At 52.1% G+C, this 27,979-nt stretch overlaps 3 protein-coding genes across 4 annotated transcripts in view; 1 reads left to right on the top strand and 2 right to left on the bottom strand.

The window, feature by feature from the left end:
- The first annotated feature begins 63 nt into the window (after positions 1 to 63).
- On the top strand, positions 64 to 3,535 carry HNRNPAB (heterogeneous nuclear ribonucleoprotein A/B). 2 transcript variants are annotated; one of them, XM_049778303.1, is made up of 8 exons: positions 64 to 200; positions 341 to 572; positions 788 to 956; positions 1,242 to 1,400; positions 1,489 to 1,620; positions 2,274 to 2,385; positions 2,801 to 2,923; positions 3,082 to 3,535. In XM_049778303.1, the coding sequence occupies exons 2-8, from the start codon at positions 364 to 366 to the stop codon at positions 3,150 to 3,152; spliced, it is 975 nt and encodes a 324-aa protein (XP_049634260.1). In that variant the 5' UTR covers positions 64 to 200; positions 341 to 363; the 3' UTR covers positions 3,153 to 3,535. The 2 variants fall into 2 exon arrangements, with proteins under 2 accessions (XP_049634260.1, XP_049634261.1); XM_049778304.1 differs by lacking the exon at positions 2,801 to 2,923.
- Positions 1,863 to 18,745, bottom strand: PHYKPL (5-phosphohydroxy-L-lysine phospho-lyase). Its single transcript, XM_049778254.1, has 13 exons — positions 18,682 to 18,745; positions 18,012 to 18,130; positions 17,067 to 17,226; positions 15,194 to 15,268; positions 13,924 to 14,011; positions 13,731 to 13,847; positions 12,764 to 12,846; positions 12,462 to 12,687; positions 4,582 to 4,736; positions 4,410 to 4,499; positions 4,105 to 4,235; positions 3,695 to 3,763; positions 1,863 to 2,046 (listed from the first exon to the last, which is right to left on the bottom strand). The coding sequence occupies exons 1-12, from the start codon at positions 18,738 to 18,740 to the stop codon at positions 3,696 to 3,698; spliced, it is 1,371 nt and encodes a 456-aa protein (XP_049634211.1). The 5' UTR covers positions 18,741 to 18,745; the 3' UTR covers positions 1,863 to 2,046; position 3,695.
- Positions 18,746 to 25,519: 6,774 nt separating this feature from the next.
- Positions 25,520 to 27,979, bottom strand: part of COL23A1 (collagen type XXIII alpha 1 chain) — a 114,642-nt gene continuing 112,182 nt past the window's right edge. Inside the window, 4 exon segments of the mRNA XM_049778442.1 lie at positions 25,520 to 25,832; positions 26,005 to 26,043; positions 27,622 to 27,708; positions 27,795 to 27,848. Of these exon segments, the coding sequence (XP_049634399.1) occupies positions 25,830 to 25,832; positions 26,005 to 26,043; positions 27,622 to 27,708; positions 27,795 to 27,848 (183 nt within the window). The 3' untranslated portion in view covers positions 25,520 to 25,829.

Here is a 27,979-nt window from a genome sequence, read left to right as displayed (position 1 = left end):
CTTGTTGCGAGGTGCCGCGAGCGCGCCCCCCCCGCGCTATAAAGCCCGCCACGAGTCGGCATTGTCAGGCGGCGGCGGCACCGCGCGGGCCGAGTGGGGGCTTCAGGTCGGCGGTCCCGAGCGGCGGCGGCGGCGGCGAGGCCCGGCGGCGCGTGCGCCTTTCCGGCGGGTGGGAACTAGCGGCGTCACCGGCGGCGGAGGTGAAGCGGGCGGCGGGTTGGCGGGCGCGCTCGGGCCTGGCCTGCGGGGTCGAGCCGGGGCCTGGCCTGGCCTGGCCTGGCGCTCGGGCCCCGCGGCGGCCGCGGGCTCACCGGTGGCGTGGCGCCGCGTTGCGTTGCAGGAGCCGCCGCGCCCCGGCCCAGGATGTCGGAAGCGGGCGAGGAGCAGCCCATGGACACGGCGGGCGCCACCGAGAACGGCCACGAGGCCGCCGCCGAGGGCGAGTGTCCGGCCGGGCCCGGGCCGGCGGCGGCGGCGGCGGCGGGCGGCGGGACGGCGGCGCCCCCGGCCGGCAGCCAGAACGGCGCGGAAGGCGACCAGATCAACGCCAGCAAGAACGAGGAGGACGCGGGGTCGGTGCGGCGCGGCGCGCGGGGCCTTTGTTCCGGCCACGCGGCGGGGGGAGGGGCGGCGGGCGCGGTTGGGGCGCGCGGCCCGGGGCGGGCGCCTCTTGTGCGGGGCGGGGGGGTGTGTGCGGGTCGTGGGCGCCCCGCGGCCCTCTCTCTCTCTTCCTTCCCCCCTCCTCATCCCCGCCCTGCTCTCGCCGCTGCCTCTCGCCTCGCTGCAGGAAGATGTTCGTTGGCGGCCTGAGCTGGGACACCAGCAAGAAGGACCTGAAGGACTATTTCACCAAGTTCGGGGAGGTCGTGGACTGCACCATCAAGATGGACCCCAACACGGGGAGGTCGCGCGGGTTCGGGTTTATCCTGTTCAAAGATGCCGCCAGTGTGGAGAAGGTGAGCAACGCAACGGGCAGGCTCAGTCCTAATACTGGGGGGGATAAGTAAGTGTGGGAGGACGACAAGCAGTTTGGGCTGCTGGTGTCACAGTTCCAAGCCACGGGCCCAAAGGTAGGCTTAAGTTGCCCAGAGGGGGGGCGTCTTTGATGGCTGGTGGTGGAGTGCGAGTCCCTCCGAGCCTGTCTGGGCCTGTGATAACTTGCCATGTGTGGGAAGCAGGCACGGGAAATAGGCTTGTTCCGTTCAGTGCTCACCCAGAGTCTTTCCCTGTTTTTATCCCAGGTCTTGGACCAGAAGGAGCACAGGCTGGATGGCCGGGTCATCGACCCCAAGAAGGCTATGGCTATGAAAAAGGATCCAGTGAAGAAAATCTTTGTGGGGGGCCTGAATCCTGAGGCCACGGAGGACAAGATCCGCGAGTACTTCCGCGACTTTGGGGAGGTGAGTGGTGCTTTGCGCCCCCCTGACCCCTTGAGTCTACCGCCCCCCCCTTAGGGCTAGGTCCAACTCCTGAGTTGTCACTTTACAGATCGAGGCCATTGAGCTCCCCATGGACCCAAAGTCTAACAAGAGACGCGGCTTTGTCTTCATCACTTTTAAAGAAGAGGACCCTGTGAAGAAGGTTCTGGAAAAGAAGTTTCACACCATCAGTGGGAGCAAAGTAAGAGTCCCCCCTTGGGTGAAGTCATCTCACAGGCTTGTTGTCCCCTGAGAATGAGAATCCCAGGAACAACAGGCATGCAATATTGGGGTGGTGGCAGTTGAACTTAAGAGCCATTGAAAGCTACCTCTTGCTTTATTTCAAAGCCCCGAGCCAGCATGGGGATCCCAGGTAGAGAAAGTTACAGAAATGCTGACTGCTTTTCCGAAAAGCTGCAGAGCATGACTGAGACTTTGGCAGGGCTAAGGGGTGGGCTGAGCTGCTGCCAGGGTCCTGGTCCTGTTAGTGGTGGGGTCACCTCTGCTCAAGTCGTGAAGCAAGATTTCTGGTGTCTGGATCTGGGGTGGCATTGAAGGTGTGCCATTGGTAGAGTGTGGCAGCCAGAGGGATGAGGTCCTGGAGGCCACCAGCAGCTGGGGTTGGAATCTGGGTGGATATGATGCAGGATTGATGATTGCTGACCAGCCATCTGAGGGACAGATAAGTGTTGATTGGGGAAGCGTCTGGGCTCTCGAGACAGCTCTGCTTATGGTTTCCACCACATGTTGCATGTTCTGGGGATGGGTGAGGGGACTGCACAACTCAGGCCATTCTGAGCCAGGGGACCAGAGGGGAGGCCAGAGACCAGGGTGACATTTCTGTCATCCCTGCAGTGTGAGATCAAGGTGGCGCAGCCCAAGGAGGTGTACCAGCAACAGCAATACGGCTCTGGGGGCCGTGGGAACCGCAATAGGGGCAACCGTGGCAGTGGTGGAGGTGGCGGAGGTGAGTAGGGCCGAGGCTGGCTGCTCCCTGCCTGCATGGAGCTTCTGTCTGCAACAAGCCCAGTTGGAGTGGAAAAGCCCATGGGGCCCATGCAGGGTGTTTGGTGCTGAGTGCGGAGACTGGGGCGGTGGTGGGACTCAAGGACTGCCAGGCACTTCTCCGCCAGGCTCCTCTGACTCCAAAGCCCATGCTCTAGCCGGGGCCAGGCCAAGCTGCCAGGGAGGGTGAGCCAGGGTAAGTGCTGCAGCTAGTGAGCCCATGGGCTCCTGCCCAGTTAGCAAGGGGTTTCCTGTCTGCACCAGCCTCCCACCACCCAGTGCCACCTGAGCGGCCGCAGTCCTCGCCCCCAAGGGCAGGATCACTTCCATCGCTCCTGAGTTCGCTAAATGGGCCCGTGCCCTGCTCCCCCCCACAGGTCAGAGTCAGAGTTGGAATCAGGGCTACGGCAGCTACTGGAACCAGGGCTACGGGCCCAGCTATGGCGGCTACGACTACTCGCCCTATGGCTATTACGGCTACGGCCCCGGCTACGACTACAGTAAGTAGGAGACAGGGACCCAAGACAAGGACCCCCAGGCAGGCAGGCAGGGCCACGGAGCCAGGGCTTTGGAGTCATGGGCCCAGGGGTGCAACCAAGCGCCTTTGCACGGGGTAGGGCCAGGCAGGGGCACTCACGTCCTTTTCATTCATCTCCAGGTCAGGGTAGTGCCAATTACGGGAAGAGCCAGCGCCGTGGTGGCCACCAGAATAACTACAAGCCATACTGAGGCTGCGGGATCGCAATTATGTACCAGATGTAATGGCAACTGTGGCCTGTCCCATGTGCATCTTACTTCAACTTTCCTGGAAATCACTCTCCTGTCGCCCGACTGTGTGCAGAGCTCTAGTGTAGGCAGTGCCCTTCCGGGCCCGCCCCTGGTTGTGAAGCGAAAGCTGTACCTTAGAGACCAGTGGCACCTTTTCACCATTTAATTTTGTATTATTTGTGTCATACATTTCCTGTAATGGAAGTGTTAATTTTACTGTACTTTTTGGTACCTTTTGGGAATCTAATGTATTGTAAGGTATTTTACACGTGTCCTGATTTTGCCACGACCTGGATATTGAAGCTATCCAAGCTTTTGAAATAAAAATGGAAAAAAAGAACCCAGGCCTAGGCTGTGGTGTGGACAGATCCACTTCTGAGTTCCCCAAAGGGAAACACCCGTTGGAGAACTAGAACCAGGATTCCCTGTGGGACAGGGCTCTGCCATGGGCACCTTTATAGACTGAGCCTGGCCAGCAGGACCCCACCCTTATGGACACTCACCTTATCTGGTGGGGCTGGAAAATGGCAGACAGCACAGGGTCTTGCAGCTTCTCACTTTGGCCTCCATATCTGGGAAGGAGCCCCACCAAGTTGTCAATGCAGGATCTGACAGGGGCGGGGTACCCTGTGAAAATGGCTGGTCCATTTTTCTTTGATATTTGGGCCACTCCTGGTTCTGCACTCAGAAATCACTCCTGGCAGGACCATATGGGATGCTGGGGATCGAACACGGGTCTGTCCCGGGTCAGCAGTGTGCAAGACAGACAACCTGCCACTGCTTTTCTCTCCAGCCCCATGGTCTAGCCCATTTTAAGCCCTTTATAGCGACATGTCTGTGTGAAGGGATGCAAATGGTATTTGGAAAACTTGAATGTTCCTGATCAGTCCCATCTATGGGCCCTCCTCCATACCTGTCAGGATGGCATCCAGCGTGGTTACCACATGTCGGGCATTGTCCATACTGAAGCACATGGGTGGCTTGAACTTTAGCACATTCCTTCCTGGTCCATCACTGCTCAGCAGGATGTGGTGGCCTCTCATCCTGGGAAATGGGGGATTCAGCCCACTGGCACCCCAGAGTGGGAGATCCTGCCACACTTGTGTACTAGTCCACAGCTCTTGGGCTAGCATCTGATGCCCATCTAGGCCTCAGCATCCAGGGCCTAGCATGCTGGTGAGTGTTAGCACGTGGATGTCTCTGCTCAGGACAATCTACCTGGACAGTAGATAGGCAGTCTCCTCAGTGGCAGGGGCCCGGGTAGCCTCATCTTTTATCAGATCGACCCCGATGAAGAGACCCACTCCTCTGCAAAGAGGAAGGAGAAAGGAATTAGGAAAGGCTAGAGGGAGTGACCCGGAGAGAAGACCCAGAAAGCACTCAGAAGTACCTGACATTTCCAATGATGGGGTGCTTGGCTTTCTGCTGGGCCAGAAGCTCCATGAGGAAGCTGCCCACACAGGTTGCGTGAGCCTGCAGCTGCTCCTTCTCCAGCACAGTCAGCACAGCCAGTCCCACAGCACAGGACACGGGGTTGCCACCAAACTGTGGATTGGGCTATTAGTGGGGCCCCTTCCTGAGCCCCCTGGGTGCTGGAGCTATACCTACAGGTAGGATGGGATAGGTGTTCTTAGGGACTAACTAGTCCTCACCTGCAAGCCAGGGTTGGCTGGGAAGGGAGGGGGCACTGAGCTGATGGGCCTGAGCACTCTTACTGGTGGTTTGGAAGAGACCCTCTGAACCACCGTCTAGAACCTCTGGACCTGCTTGTTCCTGGAGGGATTTGGGCCTACTTGCTCCCCCTGGGGCTCAGCTGTGTGGATGGCACTCTAGTGCCTGTGTGTGTACCTTACTGAGAACTTTGAAAAGGCTCCACTGAGGAAAATAGGCCATAGTTCCCAGAAGAGGTGGAGCCAGACTGTCCCTTTAGGGCATCGTGAACACAGCTCCAAGGCCAGCCCTCTGCTCCCCTGGCCCCTTGGATTCCTCCTAAAGGCTAGAGAACTGTTAACAGGATGGCACTTGCGGCACTTGCACTTAATCCTCAAGTGCCTTATCTTTCAAGAATCACCACACACATTGTTGGGCTAGAGTGGGGAAGGTACTTGCACCTGGTGTGCTGCCTGGGTTTGATCTCCAGTATCCCATATGGTTCCCTGAGCACCACCAGGAATGTCTTTGTTTTTTTTTGGTTTTGGTTTTTGAGTCACACACGGCAGTGCTCAGGGGTTACTCCTGGCTGGCTGCTCAGAAATAGCTCCTGGCAGGAACGGGGGGCAGGGAGGGGGGACCATATGGGACACTGGGAATCGAACCAACCACCTTTGGTCCTGGATCGGCTGCTTGCAAGGCAAATGCCGCCGTGCTATCTCTCCGGGCCCCAGGAATGTCTTAAGTACAGAACTAGGAGTAAGCATCCCTGTGTGTGACCTCCCAAAAAAAAGACCCAAATTTATAGTGTCCTTTCTAATGCTTTTTGTCTACTCATTCTGCATTTATTCTCCCTCTGATCAGGGTTGCTTTGACTGTACAGGAAATGCCCCTACTCCTCAATTCCAGCCACACCCTCTGAACCATTGGGCTGGGTGTGGCAAACAGCTGGAGCAGGGAGGCCCTGCCTGGGCTTGATCCCTGGCACTGCTTGGCTCCTTAGCTTTCTCTTCCTACCCAGGCCTGGTGCTCAGTTCAGTGGGCACTTGAGCTCAGGAGTTTTCCCTAGTTACTTGTAGGAAATGGGCCCAAAGAAGCTTCTGAGAAGGACCCTGCAGGTGCTCTCTGGGCTGTCCCAGGGCACCTGCCCAGCCTCGCCTTGAGTCACGTGAAGACCTCGGTCAAAGCACAAAAGCATTTTCCTAAGTTCCCTACTGAAGCCTGAGCAGTTGCTGGGTTTGACCCCAAAACAGACCCTAAAGTTGCCTTTAGATGTCAAACTTCTAGAGACAGTCCAGAGGAAAGTTCTTTGCTATGTATGTGACCAACTCCTAGAGGAACCCCAGCACAATACTAGGAGCAGTCTCTAAGAGCTGCAGGTCAGCCATAATTGCAAATACCTCTTACCCCACTGCTAAACATCTATTTTGGGGGCTGGAAATGTGGCTGGTGCTCAGGCTTTGAATACAAGAGACCCAGCTTCTCATGGTGTGGATCGGTCCCACAGCATCAGTGGGTGTGGTGTGCACAGTTTGCATGACATACAAAGGAAGAGCAGATTCCAGGAATCCAGGTGGTCAATCCATATCACCATTCTGATTTTGTTGGGGATGGGGGGAGTTGCTTACATATGAGCTGTTCAGAGCTTGCTCCTGGCTCTGAACTCAGTAATTACTCCTAGTGGTGCTCAGGGGAGTGCTGGAGGAAGGAAACCAGCTTTTAAGTAAGCACAGAACAGCAAAGGTAATTCCAAAGGGAATTGCTGGAGAACACAGCAAGGGAAAAGAATGTTGATGTGGATGGTGTGACAATGATTGGACCCATCCCTGGCATCCCATCTGGTCCTGAAGCACCCCCAGAAATGATTCCTAAGAACCAGCAGGTGTGGCCCCAAAACAGAAAAAATGCACACTGCCCAGGCTCTGCACACCAGAGTGAATGGTTAAAAGGCTGCTACAAACTGATCACAGAATCACATGAATAGAATGAGAATCACAAGGGGAAGGAGAGCAGGGAGTTTGTTGGGTTCACCACAGAAGACTCAGGTACCATCCCTGGAATTGCACTGTGTAGGATCCAAAAAAAGTGCAGGGCCTGGAGAGATAGCACAGCTATAGGGTATTTGCCTTGCACATAGCCGATCCAGGACAGACATCTCTTGGTCTCCCGTGTCTGCTAGGAGTGATTTCTGAATGCAGAGCCAGGAATAACTACTGAGCGACACTGGGTGTGACCCCACAAAAAGAAAATACACATTCAAGGGCTGGAGCAGTGGCGCTAGAGCAGGGGTCTCAAACTCAATTTACCTGCGGGCCGCAGGAGGCAAAGTCGGGGTGATCCTTGAGTGCAAAGTCAGTAGTAAGCCTTGAACATTGGGGGGTGTGACCCAAACAACTAAAACAAAATAAAACAAAGATTCCTCTAGGGCAGGGCCACAAAATGTTGTGCGGAGGGCCACAAACGGCCCGAGGGCTGTGAGTTTGAGACCCCTGCGCTAGAGGTAAGGTGTCTGCTTTACAAGCGCTAGCCTAGGATGGACTGTGATTCGATCCCCAGGCGTCCCATATGGTCCCCCAAGCCAGGGGCGATTTCTGAGCGCATAGCCAGGAGTAACCCTGAGCGTCGGTGGGTGTGGCCCTCCCCAGAAAAGAAAATGCACTTCATGAAGAGAAAGATTCAAGAAATGACTTAGGCCAGAAAGCCTGGAGACAAGCTGTACCAGAAGCAAGGAAGCAAGACAAGATGTTCAAAGGGGGCCCAAAACTACTCCAGATGGAGCCCATTAACCATCTACGGAACAAGGCAGTGCCCCAACAGTGCCATGGGCAGGGTGTATTGGTGCAGAAATCTGGGGACTTGGATGGCAGTGCTGAAGGTCTGGTAGTCTTAGGAGGACATTTGCCAATTCCTGCTGCTGTTTTGGGGCCACATAAACCAATGGAGGGTGGGAGGGGAAGGGCTGGGGAGCCCAGTGATGCTGGGAATCCAAAATGGGACTCATCTTACACAGGCTTACTCCAAGCTCTGCACTCAGAGATTATTCCTGGTGTGGGGCTTCTTTGTTCAGGAGAGAGCAAGAAACTGAACCAAACCAAGTTATTTCTTGGAAAGATGAACCGAGTTGATAAACTAGCTACACAGGATGTATACAAGAGGCTGAAAAAAATAGAACAGGAGGTGAGACACTTGTCTTGTATGTGGCTGACCTTAGTTCCATCCCTGGCACCAAACTCCTAAGTACTGCCAGGAGTAAACCCAGCTCCCCCATGGCTACCACCAAATGAGTACTTTCCAAGAAGTAAGAAAATACTGGGACAGAGCGATAGTATAATGGGGAGGGTGCTTGCCTTGCAAGTAGCTGATCTAGGCTCAATCCCTGATACCATACAGGGTCCCCCAAGCCCACCAGAAGTGATCTCTGAGTGCAAAGCTGGGAGTAAGCCATGAGCACCACCAGGTGTAGCCCCCAAACCCAAAAATAAATTACACATAATGTGGCCTTATTTTAGGAATATAAAGTTGGTAAAAATATGAATCAACATTTTAAGCTATATTACAGCCATTAAGTACAAAGTAAAGTCAAACAATCATTTCAATAAATGAGAAAAGCCATCTGGTGGGGCTGGAGAGATTCCACAGCAGTAGGGTGTTTGCTTTGCACACAGCTAATCCAGGACGGATGGTAGTGCGAATCCCAGCATCTCATATGGTCCCCTTGCCTGCCAGGAGCAATTTATGAGTGCAGAGCCAAGAATAACCCATGAGCACCACTGGGTATGACCCAAAAATCAAAAGCCAACAACGAAAAAAAGCCATCTGATGGGACCATTCGCTTTAAGAAACCCTAGGGTTCCCCCAGAGATTACTGGGGGGCACTCCTGAGCAAGAGCCATTAACTCACCCTGCGACACTGCTTGGTGTAGCCCAAACATCACCCCCCCCAATTTTTTTTTTTTTTTTTTTTTGGTTTTTGGGCCACACCCGGCGGTGCTCAGGGGTTACTCCTGGCTGTCTGCTCAGAAATAGCTCCTGGCAGGCACGGGGGACCATATGGGACACCAGGATTCAAACCAACCACCTTTGGTCCTGGATCGGCTGCTTGCAAGGCAAACACCGCTGTGCTATCTCTCCGGGCCCACCCCCCAAAATTTTTAAGAGAAGGGACCAGGGGCCGGCGAGGTGGTGCTAGAGATAAGGTGTCTGCCTTGCAAGCGCTAGCCAAGGAAAGATCGAGACCACGAAAAAACCAAAAAAAAAAAAAAAAGAGAGAGAAGGAACCAGAGAGCTAGTACAGTGTGGAAGGCACCTGCTTGCATGCAGCCAACACTGGCTCAATCCATGGATTCAATCCACTGGACTAATCAAGTCCGTGTTCCTTACCAGAAAAGATCCCTCAGTATACAACTCAGAGGTCCTAACTGCTAGATAAGGGTGGGAATGTTGCACTGGTGAAGGGGGGTGTTCTTTTTTTGACTGAAATCCAACTACACACATGTTTGTAATCATGGTGCTTAAATAAAGATATTATTTTAAAAAATACCCGCCCTCATGGGAAAAAAATTAGCTTTTTTTTTTTTTTTGGGGGGGGGGGCTACACCCAATGGTGCTCAGGGGTTACTCCTAGCTTTGCATTCAGAAATCACTCCTGGCAGGCTCAGGGGATCATATGGGATGCTGGGGATCAAACCCGGGTTCATCTCAGGTCGTCTGCATGCAAGGCCAATGCCTTACCGCTGTGCTATCACTCCGGCCCTAACTCATTAGCTTTTCGAGATAAAGACAGCACATTAGAAAAATGGCAAGTCTTCAACCTGACAAAAGGGCACCAGGGACAGATCTGAAGCACAATAATGGGCTGCAGGGGGCTGAAAGGAGAGGCTGAGGTCTGCACCGTTGATGCAGGAGGCTCCATGTTCCATCCCACAAGGTCCTCTGAGCAATGCCCAGGAGCAATGACAAAGCACAGAGCTTGGGCAGCTACTGAGCACTACAGAACATAGATGAAAAAGCAGAGAAGAGCTGGCACAATGGTACAGTAAATAGGGTGCTTACATTTGGCTAACGAGGATTTGATCCCCATCATCCCAGAACAAACCAAAAAACCCAGGCACACAAAACCACCCAGAGATTGTATAGAACTAACGGGTCAGGTGAGGGTCCTGTTTCCATCACATGAAGAAATATCACAAGGCAAGGGACAAGGCTCTGTGGGCAGAGGTGCAGTTCAACATGCCCAGGAACATGCCACATCCTGATCTACACCATAGCAAAGGAGGATGGGTCCCAATGAACAGTGCTGCAAAAATGAAGGAACCAAGGAGTAGCCTGTGGTCAGCCCATTAGGAGGAGACATGCCAGACGCCATGGCACCAACAGTAAAGGAAGCAGCAGAAGGGGCCAGAAACAGCACAGGGAGGCACAGTGGCCTTGCCCCTGGCCAACCATAGAATGTCTATTGAGCCCTTCCAGAGTGATCCCTGAGCACAAAGCCAAGAATGAAACCAGAGCAGAACCAGAGTGATTCCTGAGCAAGGAATCAGGATTAAGTCCTGAGTGCAGAGCCAGGAGTGACTCTGGAACAGAGAATTAAGTGTGAGCCCTGAGCAGAAAACCAGGAATAAGTCCTGAGCAGAGCACTAACAGGTCTAACTCCAAACACTAAAACAAAATCAATACAAAAAGATCAAACAACATGCTGTACGGTAAAACCCTGGCTGAGGTTTAGAGATCATATAGGTACAAGGGAGAGCATAGAGTCCAGAAATAGAACCATGACACCACCTGCACAGCACTGTGACATTCACAGTGGTTGATGGGTCTTTTCAGAAAATGAGGGAGAGAAAGGAGAGGCCGTGGCACAGATACAGTCACATCTTGAGGGAACCAGGCTGCCACACTGCACGACTTGCCGACAAACAAGCTCTGGTGGCACAAAGATCAGAGAACACCAAATTATCACCCGATTCTTCAAAAAGAGCACAAAGAACAGAGAGCAAAGACAGAACATGGACAGCTCATGGACAGAGCATGGATGGGTTGGGCATGGAGAGAACATGGACATGACATGGAACAAGGAATGAACAGATGCTGGACAGAGAGGATGAACAGGGCATGGGCAGAGAATGATCAGGCCATAGACAAGAAAAAGCAGAGCATGGACAGGACATGGCTAGAGAGCATGGACAGGGCACAGAGCCTGAGTGAGCTGGTACAGGCCACAATGACCACAAGTTGCCAAAATATGACGTCATAGATATCGAAGCCCAGAGAGTTATGGGGCAAATACATTTCAGGAATGATCATTTGCCCAGCACACTGTTTCCAAGTACCACAGATGTGTAGGACCCCAGCATGTGCTTACATCTCTGAGGGTGTAATCAGAGCCTCAGAGGTGCTGAGGCTGATTCTCCTCAGAATGGCACAAAAACACCAGGACAGAAGAGGCAATGCAGGCTATGTCCCAGGCAACACACTGTCCCCCACAGCACCACCAGATGTAGCCCCCCATACACAGGGCCAAAGCCCCTCATGAGCTCATGTCCACCTCTCAAGTACTCTTGCCCCCCTCTTTTTTTTTTTTTTTTGCTTTAGCTTGAACTACAATGTATTAAATAATGCAATGTATTGTATATAATAATATATTGTATATACATTGTATTCCATTATTGAATAACAATATTTTTTTTTCTTAACACCACCCATCACCAGTGCAACATTCCCATCACCAATGTCCCAAGTCTCCCTCCTCTTGCCCCCCTCTTAATGGTGCCCTCTCTAAATGCTGGAGAACCTTCTAGAATTGAACTTCTCACTCTTCCCATAGAAGCCCATTCCTGCCTTATAGAGCTCAGTATCATGCTGTAGGGGGACCCCTGACCTCCAAACTTGAGGCTGTATTCAAAGCTCAGCTCCTGGGGTGGGGAATCCCTCCTCGGCCCCTCCAGTTCCAGCCCCAGCACAGGGGGGACTGTTGGCAGGAAGGGGAGATCACTTTTTCCACTTTGATATTTTTAGGGGTCACACTCAGCAGACCCCCCTCTTTTTTATGAGCAGGTCACACCGAAAGTGTTTAGGTTTCACTCCTGGCTGACTCAGGGGAACATATGAGATGCTGGGGATTAAGTACTCTACCTACTAAAATTCACTTTATTAGTAGTGGTATTAGTATTAGTATTTTTGGTTTTAGATTTCTGGTTCACACCTGGTGGTGCTCAGGGGTTACTTCTGGCTTTGCGTTCAGAAATCGCCTCTGGCAAGCTTGGGATCATATGGGATGCCTTGACTGTGTACAAGGCAAATGCCTTACCGCTGTGCTATTGCTCTGGCCTCACTTTATTTTTTTTTTCTCATTTTATTTTTAAATACTTTTTTGGGAAGGGTCACACCTGGCAACACTCAGAGCTTACTCCTGGCTCTGCACTCAGGAATCACTCCCGGCAACGCATGTAGGAACAACCTGGGGTGCCAGGGATTGAACCAGGGTTGTAAGGCAAACACCCTCTCAGCTATGCTATTGCTCTCTCTGGCCTCCCTTTCTTCTCTTTACAAGACCTGTTCGCAGACGCCAGGGGACACACCCCTTTAACAGGGTGCAGGGGATGGGAGGGCAAGATCACTTACCGTGTTAAAGTACTCGACACCGGTGGCCTCGAATGCCCTGGCCACAGCCTGGGTGGTGGCCACACAGGCCACTGGGTGGCCGTTGCCGATGGACTTGCCCATGGTGACGATGTCTGGCGTGAAATCGGCTCCCTGCAGCTGGAAGGCCCAGAAGCTCCGTCCCACGCGCCCGAAGCCCACCTGGATCTCGTCAGCAATGAAAAGGCCTCCGGCTGCGCGGACATGCCTGTGGCCATGGACACACGGTTGGGGACGCACGGCCCTGGGGGTGCTGGCCCTGGGGATCCCACCCACCCGCTCACTTTGCCACTTCCTGGAAGTAGCCGGCAGGGGGCACGATCTGGCCGGCCACACTGGGCAGTGACTCCACGAAGAAGGCAGCGATCTGCAGGGAGAAGAGACACCGACATTGGGGGCTGGGCACTCTGCGCTCCGAAGGCCTCTCCCTTCATGCCCTGGGTGGAACCCGGAAATTTGTCACCCCCTATCCCACACCCTTCCTTCTCCATCACCTCAGACCACCTTGGTCAACTTGTCTGAGTCACAGTCGGGCCACACAGTAGCTATCTATCTATCCTACTGTATCTATCTTGTCTCTGCCCAGAAACCATGTGCTTGGCCCCATGTACTGCTAAGCCCCTCCATGGGGGGGGGGAATCCATCACTGGAGACCCTACCCAGATCCTGGCTCTTTTCTGCACCGCCCACAGAACAGGCCCCAACGCTTGCTTCAACCCCTCCATCACAGGCCCTGACCCTTCCCTGTCCCTTCCATCCCCCAGTACAGCCCGGCCCATAGGACTCAGTCTAGGGACTAGCTGCCCTGCCGGGGCCTGCCTGCATTGGTTCATTAGATCCACAGTTAAGCCTCTGAACTGCTGCAAGGCAATGAGAACAGGCAGTCCCCTAAAGCTGGCACAGTGACCATCGGGGTTGCACGGTGAGAGGATGAGTGCGGGTACCTGGAATGAGGCGAGGTTCTGACACTCTAGCAGTGGGTCCCACACACCTACAGCTCCCAGATCACTGTAGTTACCACCACCCCCCTTACCTCCTTCTGCAAAACTCTCCAGGTGATTGAGTCTGGCTGGGGGTGACTCAGGATGCATCAGGAAGGACAAGACACAAAGGCGCCTGTGGTGCCTTTATTTGGAGAGGCTGAGACCCCTCTAGAGGTCAGGGGATGTTCTGCACCTAGCTTTGCTGGAAATACGGCTCTTCCTCACCCACCCCTGCACTACCCAAGCCCCATAGGCATGGCACCCTTACCTTCCTACCCCGCTCCTGTGCGCTATGAATCACTCGCTGCACTTCACTGGCATAGGCCACAGCCGGGTTGGGATGGTCCTCCCGGAAAAGGCCCCGGTAGGTATCGGGGAGAGGTGCCTGCGGGGAGGAACACTGGCCATTAGGTGGGTTGAGGAGGTGGTACCCACCGGTCCTGCCCTTGCGTCCTACATACCACGTGGACCCAGTCCTTCTGGCCATCCAGATCCCGGAATTTATAGGGGCTGATGTCAATCAGGGAGCTCAGGTGCCCGTGATAGGCGCTGCGGGGAACATAGGCAGGCATAGGGAATGTGGCCACCCACCTAGTTAACTAACTGATCCATTTTGGGGATTGAGCATCTGGACTCATAATTAATTAATTAATTAATTATAATGATAATTATTATTATTGCTGTCATATAATTTTTTGCAGTGCCAGGAATCAATCAGTTGGCCTCACACATAGAAATAACATACTCCACTACTGGGCTACATTTCTGGCCCAGAATCTTTTTCCTTGTTTTTGGGCCAAACCTGGTGGTTATCAGGGGCTATTCCTCAGAAATTACTCCTGGCAGGCTCAGAGGACTATATGGAATGCCAGGAATCAAACCTGGGTCAGCAGTGTGCAAGGCAAATGCCCACCTTGCTGTGATGTTGCTCCAGTTCCCCAGAATATTTCTCTAAAATGATGATGATGAGGAGGAGGAGGACTATGTTACTGTAATTTTTTTTTTTTTTTTTTTAGTTTTTGGGTCACACCTGGCGGTGCTCAGGGTTACTCCTGGCTGTCTGCTCAGAAATAGCTCCTGGCAGGCACGGGGGACCATATGGGACACCGGGATTCGAACCAACCACCTTTGGGCCTGGATCGGCTGCTTGCAAAGCAAACGCAGCTGTGCTATCTCTCCGGGCCCATGTTACTGTAATCGTAACAGTGACTATTTTACTGTAATTGTAACAGTAACTATGTTACTGTTATTTTGGGTTTTGGACCACACCCGGTGGTAAACAGGGCTAAATCCTGACTGTGCTCAGGGATCCCTCCTGAAGGACTCAAAGTAATTCCAGCTGGTGCTTATCATAGAATCTGGGTCAGATTCCCTGCTGAGCTGTATTTCTGCTCTGCACTTTCTTGAATGGAACACTGGTTTTATAACCTTACACAGATCACAGCCATGCCGATGTCCACTCCATTATTGTGTGTACGAACTTTCATGTCACCACACAATTTCCCCTAATACCAAGTTTGCACTGTTGTGTGTGTGTGTGTGTGTGTGTGTGTGTGTGTTGCTGGAAACAAGCCCAAGTTTTTGGAATATAATCTATCCCACTTAGCTCAAGGCTCTTTATGAGAACTTTCATATATATATACATATATATATGTACATATATACATATACATATATATATGCCACAATCCACTCCATCATCTCAGGCTCCGCCCCCTGTACTGTACTTACTGGTCCAGCACCACCACATCCCAATGTCCAGTGTAGCAGCGGGCCAGACGCAGGGCCAGGTCATTGGCTTCAGACCTGTGAGATGGGGTGGCCAGTTAGAACAATGCTCAGAGTGTCCCCTCTCTCCAGGGCCCTGGTTTTCTGCAGGAGGGAGGGTGAGTGGACACATGAGCTTCCTTCCCTCCCCCAGTGGTGTCAGTCCTTCTATTTACTTAAGGCCCAGACTGGTAGGTCTACAGACAGGCCTCCTACCCCCACCCCAGGGACCTGCTGATGGGTGCCCAAACCCAGCAACTGAAAGAATGGGTGTGATGGCTATGTCCCTGCCACCTTCCCTTGTCACTTGAGCATTAATATTTTTGTTTGTTTTGGGGCCACACCCAGCAGGTTTATCCTGGTTCTCAAATCAGGGATCATTCTTTTTTTTTTGGTTTTTGGTTTTTGGGTCACACCCAGCAGCGCTCAGGGGTTACTTCTGGCTCTACGCTCAGAAATCGCTCCTGGAAGGCTTGGGAGGACCATATGGGTTGCCAGAATTCGAACCACCATCCTTCTGCATGCAAGGCTAATACCCTGTCTCCATGCTATCTCTCCGGACCCAGGATTCATTCTTGATAGACTCTGGGAACTATATGGGGTGTCGGGATTATTACGTCAGTCACATGAAAGGCAAATGCTCTACCCACTATATTATCTCTCCAGTCCCACAAACTGAAATTTTTATTTTATTATTTTTTTGGTTTGTTTGTTTTTGGACCACTCCTGGGGGTGCCTAGGGGACCATATGAAATGTCAGGGATAGAACCCCCTGGGTCAGTTGCATGCAATATAAGCACCCCCAATTTTTTTTTTTTTTTGGTTTTTGGGCCACACCCGGTGACGCTCAGGGGTTACTCCTGGCTATGCGCTCAGAAGTCGCTCCTGGCTTGGGGGACCATATGGGACGCCGGGGGATCGAACCGCGGTCCGTCTCCTAGGCTAGCGCAGGTAAGGCAGGCACCTTACCTCGAGCGCCACCGCCTGGCCCCACCCCCAATTTTTTTTTTTTTTTTTTTTTTTTTTGTGGTTTTTGGGTCACACCCGGCAGTGCTCAGGGGTTATTCCTGGCTCCAGGCTCAGAAATTGCTCCTGGCAGGCACGGGAGGACCATATATGGGACGCCGGGATTCGAACCGATGACCTCCTGCATGAGAGGCAAACGCCTTACCTCCATGCTATCTCTCCGGCCCCTCCCCCCCCCCAATTTTTTTAAACTTTTTTTTTTTCTCTTTGCTTTTTTTGGCCACTTCCAGCAAAGCCCAGGTACCATTTCAAGCAATGCTTGGGAGAACCATATGGGATATCAGAGGTCAGGCATGTGCAAGGAAAGTGCCCTCTCCATCCTGAACTGAGATCTCTTTTTGTAGAGGCCATACCTGGCAGTGCTCAGGGGTTACTCCTGGCTCTGTGCTCAGAAATCGCTCCTGACAGACTCGGGGGACCATATGGGATGCCGGGATTTGAACCACCATCCTGGATCGGCTGCATGCGAGGCAAATGCTTTACAGCTATGCTCTCTCTCTACAGCCACTGAATTGGGATTTTGTTTTGTTTTGTTTTTGGGTCACACCCGGCAGCGCCCAAGGGTTACTTCTGGCTTTACGCTCAGAAATCACCCCTGGCAGGCATGGGGGACCATATGGGATGCCGGGATTCGAACCACTGTCCTTCTGCATAAAAGGCAAATGCCCTGCCTCCATGCTATCTCTCCGGCCCCATGAATTGGGATTTTTAAAGAGCCGGGGCATACGTATATGCAGGCAACCCAGCATCCCCAGCCAGATTTCCGGAGCACACTGCAAGGGTCCCCTGAGCACTTAGCAGAGGTGCTCACCCAGAGTTGAGAAAGTAGAAGACACACAGCTGTTCAGGCAGCGTGTTATCCAGGCGCTGCGCATAATCCACGATGCTGTCGTGCAAAAAGCGGCTGTTGGTGTTCAGAGCCTGGTTCTGCTCGTGTGCTGCTTGAACCACCAGAGGGTGGCAGTGCCCCACTGGAAGAGGGTGGGGGTTCCCAGTCACACAGAGGCCGGCCACCAGTATCCCTGACATTTCATATGGTCCCCTAGGCACCCCCAGCTTCCTGCTCCAAACACGCCTGCATGCATGTGGGTAGGGAAGCAAGGAGAGGACAGAGGCAAGGGAGAAAGGTCCAGGTGGGGTGTGGAACATCTGTTGTGGAAAGGGTCTGGGTGAAGAAGAATGACAACTGCAAACAGGTGTCTGCAAAAAAACCTCTGCTAGCAGAAAAGCAGGTTCCATGCCTTAATACCCACACCCAACACATGAATTCCTTTGCAGATAAGCCAGAGCACACAGCAATCTTCAGGGGTTACTCCTGACTCTGTGCTCAGGGACCTTGGGCAGTGCTAGAACATTCATTGATTATAGAACAGGGTTAGCTACATACAAAGCAAGTGCCTTATCCCTGTGCTCTCTCTCTAGCACCCTCTCCCATTTTTTAAGGGAGGGTGACCACGTTTAGCAGCACACGTCTAGGTCGATTTTTTTTGTTTTGTTTTGTTTGTTTGTTTGTTTGTTTTGGGGGGGCACACCCGTCAGCACTCAGGATTTACTCCTGGCTCTGAGCTCTGAAATCGCTCCTGGCAGGCTTGGGGGACCATATGGGATGCCGGGATTCAAACCCAGTTTCATACTGGATTGGCCTAGTTAGTGCAAGACAAACGCCCTACCGGTGTGCTATTGCTCCGGCCCCATGTCTAAGTCGATCTTAATTCAGGGATTCCTGTGACAAGTGGGGGTGGGTGGGTTTACTGACCATGTGCGACATTGTTGATACAGTCCAGGTACTCGGTGCCTTGGTCATCATACATGTATTGCCCTTGGCCACGGACCATCTTAATGGGGTCTTCGGGGAAAAAGAGCCTGCAAGAGGCGCTAGGAGGACAGGTGGGAGGGGGAGTAACATCAGTGTGGCAAGACCTGAGGGACAGCCCCCACCCCAAACTCCGACTCCCGGGGGGGACTGCAAAGGAGGGGGAACGTTGGGAGGCCGCGAGGTGGGGGGCGGACGGCTGCAGATCCCCGCTTAGGCGGCTTCCAAGTGGGGAGAAAAGGCTGGAAGGGACACGTGTCCATACGTGTCCCATGCAGGGAGATACACCGAGAGTCCCCCACAGTCTAGGGGGACGAACGTGGCTCAATCCAAGGGGCTGTGACAAGCAGGCTCCTCCTCAGGCGGAACTTCGGGCTCCCCCAAGTTCGCGGGGTCCCCCGGCAGGTCCAAGTAAGACTAGATCCAGCGGGCAACCCGATCTGGGCGCGGTCCTGTCCGGCGAGGGGCAAAGGCTGCGGCCCGGGATCCCGAGGCCCAGGCGGTGCCGAGGAGCAAGGGGGTGCAGGGCATGTTTGACGTCAGCGGGTCGCGCGTGCGCGGTAGTGAGCGGCCCCCACACCCCCAAACCCAGGGGCCGGCCGGCTCGGTCTACCTGAGCAGCTGTCGTCTCAGGGCCAGCGTCTCGTCTTTCCCGCGCAGCTCAGCAGCCATGGTGTCCGGCCGTCGCTCCAGGACTGGGCCATGGGGCCGCCCCGGCCCGCCTCCACCGGCAGCAGCCTCCAGTCCCGCCCCGGCCGGCCCTCCAGCCCCACTGAGCCTGCCCGCTGAGCCCCCAACTCGCCGCCCCTCCCTGGGCCTCCGGGCTTGCCTCACTGCGGCGTCTCTGAGCCTGCCAGCGAACGTCCTTGCGCTCATCCCTGTAATGCTTCAGCCCTGGCCCGCCTCTCCGATCACTCTCTTGAGCGCCCAAACCCGTCTGGCCTAGCAGGATTGTCACTGAACCCCCAGACAATGGGGACAATGCCTGCTCCTGATGCCTACTGCTGGGAGTCCTTCCTGGGTTCAGGGCCCCCTTTCTTTTTTGGGTTTGGGTCACCCCTGGCGATGCTCTGGGGTTATTCCTGCTTTGGCTCTCGGGAATTACTACTAGGGGTGCTCCAGGGAACAGAGGAGATGTCCAGAGTCACACCCTGGTCGACCGCATTCAAGGAATGCACCTTGCCCTCTGTCCTATCGTTCAGCACATGGCCCCGTTTCTGAGTCTCTTCCCTTCTGTTAGAGTCCAGAGTCGAAAGATGAGACCACACAACTGCAGTAAAGCTAAATACTTTAATCCTTAATCCGTCTGTCAATAAACCCCAAACTGACTGGTCAGGGCTATCTCCAGAAGGAGATGAACCCCACTCTAGGTCATGAAGAGGATTATATAGGGAAGGATATAGAGAAGTTCTAGCTTTCTGATAATCTTTAAAATGATTGGCTATTGTCTAGGGGTACCTTCCTACTGCTCCCTTGTCCTTCCCTGATAGGCTACCTGGGATGGCCAGTAAGCTTAGGGCTCTTATACAAAAATACCACCTTTTACTCTTCTGTGTATATCAGGGGTCTCAAACTCAATTTACCTGGGGGCCGCAGGAGGCAAAGTCAGAGCGAGGCAGGGCCGCATACGGGATTTCACACACACACACACACACACACACACACACACACACACACACAAAGTCCTCAAACATCATTATTAACCGTTTTAATTATTTCTTCTGAACATGGATAGAACATTGAGTGAAGATCATGAACAGTTCTTCTGAACATGGCAAGTTTTGCCTATTCCTTGCTGCCAGAGACTTGACAGCGCTTCTTCTCACAAATCTGAACCACATTTGGCTTTAGAGAGGAAGCAGTTGAGACCCTCAGTATGGCTTGAAGATGATCATTAAGTCTAGACCTGTACTTTGACTTATCGAAGTTCAATGTGGAGAATAAATTTTCACACAAATATGTGCTCCCCAAAAGGCACATGGTGTGCTTGAACATTCAGGAAAGCTCAGGGAAGTTGGGGGGCAATTCTCTCAAAAACTGCCCATGCATGTCTACTTTTCCACTAATCTCCCTGAACTTGGCTTTGAGATCAGAGTTGCATTGCAGGTCAATGAGCTCCATTTGAAGCACAGGAGGGGCATCGTGCACATCAAAGGAAAAGGGATCCACAAAAATTTGGAAAGTGGCTCTGTGCTTTTTGAAGTCTGCAAATCTGTGATCAAATTCCTTCTCTAACTTAAAAATAGCATCAACATATTTCTCACCACTGAATGATATGCCTGCACCCACAAGTTCCTTGCATGCTGGGAAACGGCAAAGGGTTGTCTGAGAGAGCTGGGATTTCCATAACACAAGTTTTGTGGAGTGGAGAATGCTCTCACGTTGTCATAGGCAGCACTGATAAGCTGCCCCGGGCCTTGTAACATCTTGTTTAGTACATTCAGCTTATGTGTGATGTCAACAAGAAAAGCTAAGTCCATGAGCCATTTGTGATCACTCAACTCAGAAACAGCATTCCCATCTTTCTCCATGAAGGCTTTCACTTCTTCTCTCAACTCAAAAAATCTTTTCAGGACATTTCCCCTGCTGAGCCAACATACCTCGGTGAAATAGAGTACATCTCCATATTCTGTCTCCATTTCCTCTAAAAAAGCAAGGAACCTCCTGTGCTTTAAGCCCCTGGATCTGATTTGGTTGATGCATTTCACAACAGACATCACATTGTCACACGGCAGGCATTTATTGGAAAGGGCCTGCTGATGGATAATGCAGTGAAGAGCAATGGCCTCTCTATACCCTCCTCTTCAAGTTTTGTTTGAACAAGTGCCACCAGTACATTTTTCCACCTGTCATTGATGGCACTCCATCAGTTATTATTCAACAAACCTCTTCCATGGCAAACCTGCATTCTCAATGGCATCACACAGATGCCAAAATAACTCATTAGTTGTGGTCTGGCCATGCATTGGAATTATTGTGAGCAGCTCCTCTGTCAATTCAAAATTGCAATCAACACCACGGACATAAATTATGAGCTGTGCAGTGTCTGTTATATCTGTGCCCTTGTCAAGAGCAACTGAGTATGCATCAAAACATTTGGCTTTCTCACACAGTTGATGATAAATGTCACTTGACATGTCAGAAATGCGCTCTGCCACAGTGTTGGCAGAAAAGCTGATTTTGCTAAACTGACCTTTCTTCTCTGGACAGATAATACTTGCAGCCTGTAACATGCATTTTTTTAAACAAACTCTCCTCCTGTGAATGGTTTCCCTGCCTTAGCAATCATCTCACTAACCATGTAACTAGCTTTGACTGATGGAACATTCTCTTTGGTTGCTTTCTTGAAGAAATCTTGTTGCCTCATTAGACATGCTTTAAGACTGGCAACCCGCTTGGCTCTCTCATTTCCTTGATATTTTGCACATTCCTCAGCATGTTTAGTTGAATAATGGCGTTTCAAGTTGTAATCCTTGTGCACTGCAACTTTCTCTGAGCAAATAAGACATGTGGGGATGCCCCTGTGCTCAACAAAGAAATACTGCGTCTCCCACTTTTCCTGAAATTGTCTGTGCTCGTCATCAATCTTTCTCTTCACTGCAGGCTTTGAAGTCATGATGAAGGTATGACAAAATCTAATTCTGTAATAAACGTCTCTCCCTTCTCTCCCTTAGGCCTTCGATAATGCAAGGTACAGCGGGCAGGAGCAGCGGAAGTGATGTCTGCACTAAGCGCAAAGTATTCTCGATTATTCGCTTACCGAATATTCGCAATAAAAAATCGCATTAGTAAGAAAAAAATCGCATTAAACATTTGCATAGCCCAAAGGGAACTGCTCAGGGTATGTGAATGCTTAATGTGATTTTTTTTTTTTTTTTTGGTTTTTGGGCCACACCCAGTATTGCTCAGGGGTTACTCCTGGCTGTGTGCTCAGAAATAGCTCTTGGCAGGCACGAGGGACCATAAGGGACACCGGGATTCGAACCAACCACCTTTGGTCCTGGATCGGCTGCTTGCAAGGCAAATGCCGCTGTGCTATCTCTCCGGGCCCCGTGATTTTTTTCTTACTAATGCGATTTTTATTGCGCGAATACTGCGATATTTGAAGCCGGCCACAAGCCACAAAATGTTGTACAGAGGGCCACAAACGGACCAAGGGCCTTGAGTTTGAGACTCCCTGGTGTATATGTTTCTGTTAAGCCTAATTTGTTTAACAGCAGCTGCTACCATTTACTGTCTTTTTTTTTTTTTTTTTTTTTTGTCACACCCAGCAGTTCTCAGGGGTTACTCCTGGCTGTCTGCTCAGAAATCGCTCCTGGCAGGCACGGGGGACCATAAGGGACACCGGGATTCGAACCAACCACCTTTGGTCCTGGATTGGCTGCTTGCAAGGCAAACGCCGCTGTGCTATCTCTCCGGGCCCCCATTTACTGTCTTATCTAAATTCAATGGAATTATGTATATGTGTATATGAGGAGATTCAGCAGACCAGCAGTTCCCCTTCTAACAATATTCCTATGAAAATTTGTTTATTCTATTGTTTTCTTTTTTTTTTTTTTTTTTTTTTGGTTTTTGGGCCACACCCGGCGGTGCTCAGGGGTTACTCCTGGCTGTCTGCTTGTCTGCTCAGAAATAGCTCCTGGCAGGCACGGGGGACCATATGGGACACTGGGACTCAAACCAACCACCTTTGGTCCTGGATCGGCTCCTTGCAAGGCAAAGGCTGCTGTGCTATCTCTCCGGGCCCTATTCTATTGTTTTCTATTGTTTACTCATATACAGGCTTTACCTATTTGTTCTAACTCCTCGGTGTCAGGAAAGATTCTCTGTTTATATTAGTCTATATTTTAGTCCTCGTAACTTAGATAATAACTGATATCCTAGTCTTCATACTATTTTGACCAATTTAGCTGATAAAAGTTTTATATTTATTACAACTTCTGTACCCCACATTGCTGGGATCAGAGTGCTAATTTTTTTTTTTTTTTTTGGTGCTGTTATTTCTCCACCTTCTATTTCCTTTTTTTTTTTTTTTTTTTTGGTTTTTGGGCCACACCCGGTGACGCTCAGGGGTTACTCCTGGCTATGCGCTCAGAAGTCGCTCCTGGCGAGGGGGATCATATGGGACACCGGGGGATCGAACCGCGGTCCATCCAAGGCTAGCGCAGGCAAGGCAGGCACCTTACCTCTAGCACCACCGCCCGGCCCCCTCCACCTTCTATTTCCAAAGCAAGAAAACTATTTACTATTACAATAAGACAAGCCTGAGAGACAGCACAGCAGTAAGGCTTTCGCATTGCATGTGACCAATGCAGGACAAAACCCGGTTCAAACACGGCATCCCATATGGTCCCCTGCCAGTAGGAACTTCTGAGCACAGAGCCAGGAGTAACCCCTGAGCACTACCTGGTGTGACCATTAAAAAAAAAAATTGACTGTAATGCCAGGGCATACCTAAGCTTTTAGGGGGGGGCTTAGTTCACCAGATGTATCCTCAGATTTTCCTGGTGGGTAGAACTAATTTATCCCCCATGGGGCTCCTCAAAAGGCCCACTGTGGATGCCTTTTTCCCCTGCATGGATGGTTGAGGAATTTCCAAAGAGATGCCTGGCATTACATTTTCAGCCAGTATTTGACTATCTCTCCTTTGTATATATCAGGCAAAATAATGGCCTCTATCAAATAATTTGGCTCAGAAATTCCAGCACCAAAGTTTATTTGAGAACCCCTTTTTCTGGATATAGTCAGCCCTAAAAGCAAAGACAATTTTTCTTTTTTTTTTTTTTTTTTTTTTGGTTTTTGGGCCACACCCCGAGGTGCTCAGGGGTTACTCCTGGCTGTCTGCTCAGAAATAGCTCCTGGCAGGCACGGGGGACCATATGGGACACCGGGATTCGAACCAACCACCTTTGGTCCTGGATCGGCTGCTTGCAAGGCAAACGCCGCTGTGCTATCTCTCCGGGCCCGCAAAGACAATTTTTCTCTTTGCAACTGCAGTTTCTGGTAATCAAGGGCGTAACCAGAATGCAGATCTGGACTATTGACCCTCCTTTAGAAATAGGGAAGCTCCGGGCCTGGAGAGATAGCACAGCGGCATTTGCCTTTCAAGCAGCGGATCCAGGACCAAAGGTGGTTGGTTCGAATCCCGGTGTCCCATATGGTGCCCTCCCCGCCCCCCCCCCCCCCCCCCCCCCCCGTGCACACCGCCGGGTGTGACCCAAAAACCAAAAAAAAAAAAAAAAAAAAGAAATAGGGAAGCTCATTCCTCCCTTCACTTACCCCTAAAACTATAGAGTCCAGCCTAGAAAGATCAAGTTTCTAGATATTTCCTACTTCCTCCTAATCCTGACTTTGCATTTAAAGTAAGCTTGCAAGGAGTTACCTTGAGTTGTGACCTTCTCTCTGGTAACTTAGAATTTTTACAGTCACACCCATAGCTTAGGTATTGTTATTGTTGTACTAGGCTTTGGATTACAATTATTCTTAACCTGTGGCTAATTTTACCCCTATAAATTCCCCGCTCAAAAAATAAACTTGTCGCACTCCTGCCAGAAACGTGTTGACCCCACATACTCTGTGTGGTTTCATTTATTTCATATTTGGCCGCTGGTGCTCCCGCTTTTTTTGTTTTGTTTTGTTTGTTTGTTTGCTTGTTTTTGGGCCACACCCGGTGACGCTCAGGGGTTACTCCTGGCTATGCGCTCAGAAGTCACTCCTGGCTTGGGGGACCATATGGGACGCCGGGGGATCAAACCGAGGTCCGTCCTAGGCTAGCGCTCGCAAGGCAGATGCCTAACCTCTAGCGCCACCATGCTGGCCCCATGCTCCTGCTTTCTTCTCGTGAAGTGCTATGACCCACGAGAATTGCTGAGACGCACAACGTCTACAGCAGAGGAGGTGGTATCAAAGGACTGGAACACAAGTTTTGCATGGAAGAGTCCCCAGCACTATATGGTCCCTTGAGCATCCCTGATTCTCTTCCTCCCAATTCACTGGCTGCCCAAAGAGAGCCAGCCATCAGCTCTTGCACACACACTGTTGGATGTTGTCACACATAGTGGCATGGGTGATCCACTGAGGACACAGGTGGGCACAAGTGGTTGGTTTATTACACACAATGGGAATCCATCTACACCTCGAGGCTAGGGGGTGGCGAGCAGGTAGAACCCTTGTCTGGAGAAGAGACACATTTGACTCAAGGCCCTGGGATCCAGGGAACCTGGTAGAGCCAGGTTCTTCCTCTGCCTGGTCCCTGTTCCAGAGGCTGACCCTGGTCCTGGGGCTGTGGGTTTGGTGAAACTGAAGCTCCAAGGGTACCCTGAGAGTCCCTTCTTGTCCCTGGGCAGATGAAAAAAGGCAAGGGGGTAGCCACACCTACTAGGGACCCCCATGGTCCTCCTTGCTGGGGGAATCACTGTGTGCCCTCACCAGCCATTCTGTGTGGGGCAGGCAGAGTCTTGCCACAGACCCTTTGTGAGTCGCATCCTGCACTTCCAAGTATCAGTGGTAGATACTGGGGGTGTCTTGTCCAGGGTGGGCAGCTTTCTCTGGCTGAGTCCTGCTGGATGGGGTTGGGGCGAACAGAACTCCAGGAGCAGTAAGGTCTTGCAGGGCAGGCTGTGTCTGCAGCTGCATCCAGCTAGATAGCTGGGGTCTAGTTCTCAGCTCAGCCATTGGGAACACGTCAATCAATATATTACTGTTTCATTCCTTCCAGCACCCATTGGCTCCAAGGTCCACTCAGTGGGGTGCTGGAAGTGGTCACTGCAAGGGGAGGGAAAAGGGTGAGATGAGGAGGGGTCCCAAATACCATACCCCCCCACCCAGGTGCCACATCTTCCTGGGCCAGCTCTCCCCACCCCTGCAGGCACATGCGCTGCATAGACCGAAAACCCGTGTCTCCCATATGTGCCCCAATACTGTAACCCTCTGGTACCTTGTGCCAGCATCCGGGCACGGGCAGCCCGTCGGGGCCCTGAAAAGAAGGGGGTTCAATGAGGGGGACTTATACCCCCATAACACTGCTCAGAGCGGGGAGACACAACTGCAGCTCCACAAGGCTGGGGGAACCCCTGGGAGTGGCAGGGCCCTGACACCTGGGTTTCAGGGCATGTGGCTTCCAGAGGTCTTTGGAATGGCAGGACCCTCAAGCAAGGATAATTTTCAGGAGTGGTGGCCCAATGATACCCCAACTGTGGGCCTACCCTGAATCTTGTAGCTCGGGGATGAAAGGCAGGGTGGGTCCATCAGGGTTCATTGGGTTTGGAATCTGTGTGTCTGGAAAGAGTCTCAGGACCCCTAGTTTAACAGTTAGACCCGGGCAGGGGTGGGGAAGAGATGAAGGAACCTTTAGCCTGGAGGCCTCAGCATTACTCTGTGCTGAGCCCCGTGCTCAGGCTGCTTGGGCACTGCAAAACCTCTTAGGAGGACGACCCCATGTTCACAGGCACAGAAAGGAGCTGGATGGATGAGGGCGTGTGTGGGGCACCAGGGGATGGACAGAAGGTCAGGAAGGGGTGGGGCATAAGTGCACTCTGAGGGTCAGGGGTGTAGTGTACAGGACCGGGCAGGGGAAGATGGGGTCCCTTGGTTTGAAGAACCAGGGTAGGGTATGCAGAGAGTGTTAGGAGGTGAGATGTACCAGAAAGGCAGGATCCACTGCTGGGTAGGAGCAGGCCAGACGAACTGAGCATTCAGGGGCATGGCATGCAGGATTAGGTGAGGGGAGATGGGGATGACAACAGTAAATTCTTGTTTTGGGGTCATACTCAGTGGCACTCAGGGCTTACTCCTGGCTCTGTACTCAGAAATCACTCCAGGCAGGCTTGGGAGACCATATGGGTTTTTGGGATTTGAACCACCATCTGTCCTGGATCGGCTGCATGCAAGGCAAATGCCCTATCCCTGTGCTATCTCTCCGGCCCAACAACAGTAAATTCTTTTTTTTTTTTTTTTTTTTTTTTTGGTGTTTGGTTTTTGGGGCACACCCAGTGACTCTCAGGGGTTAGTCCTGGCTATGCGAAAATCGCTCCTGGCTTGGGGGAATCATATGGGACATCGGGGATTGAACCAAGTCCATCCTGGGTCAGCTGCATGCAAGGCAAACTCCCTACCACTGCATTATCATGCCAGCCCCAAAAGTAAATTCTTAAAAGCAAAGAGCACGCCACACTACCTACCACAGGGCTAGGGTATGCAGGGCCCCTTGAGCCCGGGCCCCCTTACTGGCTTCCACCCTGGGGGTCCTCCTGTTTCAAAGACAATGTCGCCATGATTTGGAGGGGAGCCCCCCACACTGTCCCTGCCTTTACAGGAGATACTCTGCCCTTCCTCTAAGGCTCTAGGGCTCTAGGGCTCCCCACTGATGAGATGAGTTGAGGGCAGTGGATGGGCCTGGGCATCTCCAGGCCAGAATTCCTTTAGGGGGTCCACCCCTTTTGGGTTCCAGGAAGGTGACGGAGGAGAAGATCCTTGGAAAATGGGCATGGGTTTGGGGACCCCCACCTCTATAGAAGAGGGTTCCCGAGACAGGCCATGATGCTCCAACACATACCACAGGACATGGCTGATCCAGGCCAGGTGGCCCTGGCTCCCCCTTCTGACCTTTCACCCCCTTCCTCCCGGGAACACCTCTCTCCCCCTGCAAGAAGTGAGAGGGAGAAGGGTTTAGCTATGTCTTCTTTTCCCAGACCTCATAGTTTCCCCCCCTGGAAGCCCCATCCCCACCTTCTCTCCTCGCTCGCTCCGGTCTCCCTTCTCCCCACGGGGTCCAGGGAAACCCTGGAAGGGCATGAGAGGGGAAAGCCAAAGCCATTAGAGGCATTGGGAAGTCCCCCCCTACTTACCTACACACACACACACACACACACACACACACACACACACACACACACACACACACCACATAGCTC

This window comes from Suncus etruscus, chromosome 8 (genome assembly GCF_024139225.1).
Source record: "Suncus etruscus isolate mSunEtr1 chromosome 8, mSunEtr1.pri.cur, whole genome shotgun sequence".
Taxonomy (NCBI): domain Eukaryota; kingdom Metazoa; phylum Chordata; class Mammalia; order Eulipotyphla; family Soricidae; genus Suncus; species Suncus etruscus.
This window is presented reverse-complemented; position numbering and strand designations above follow the sequence as displayed.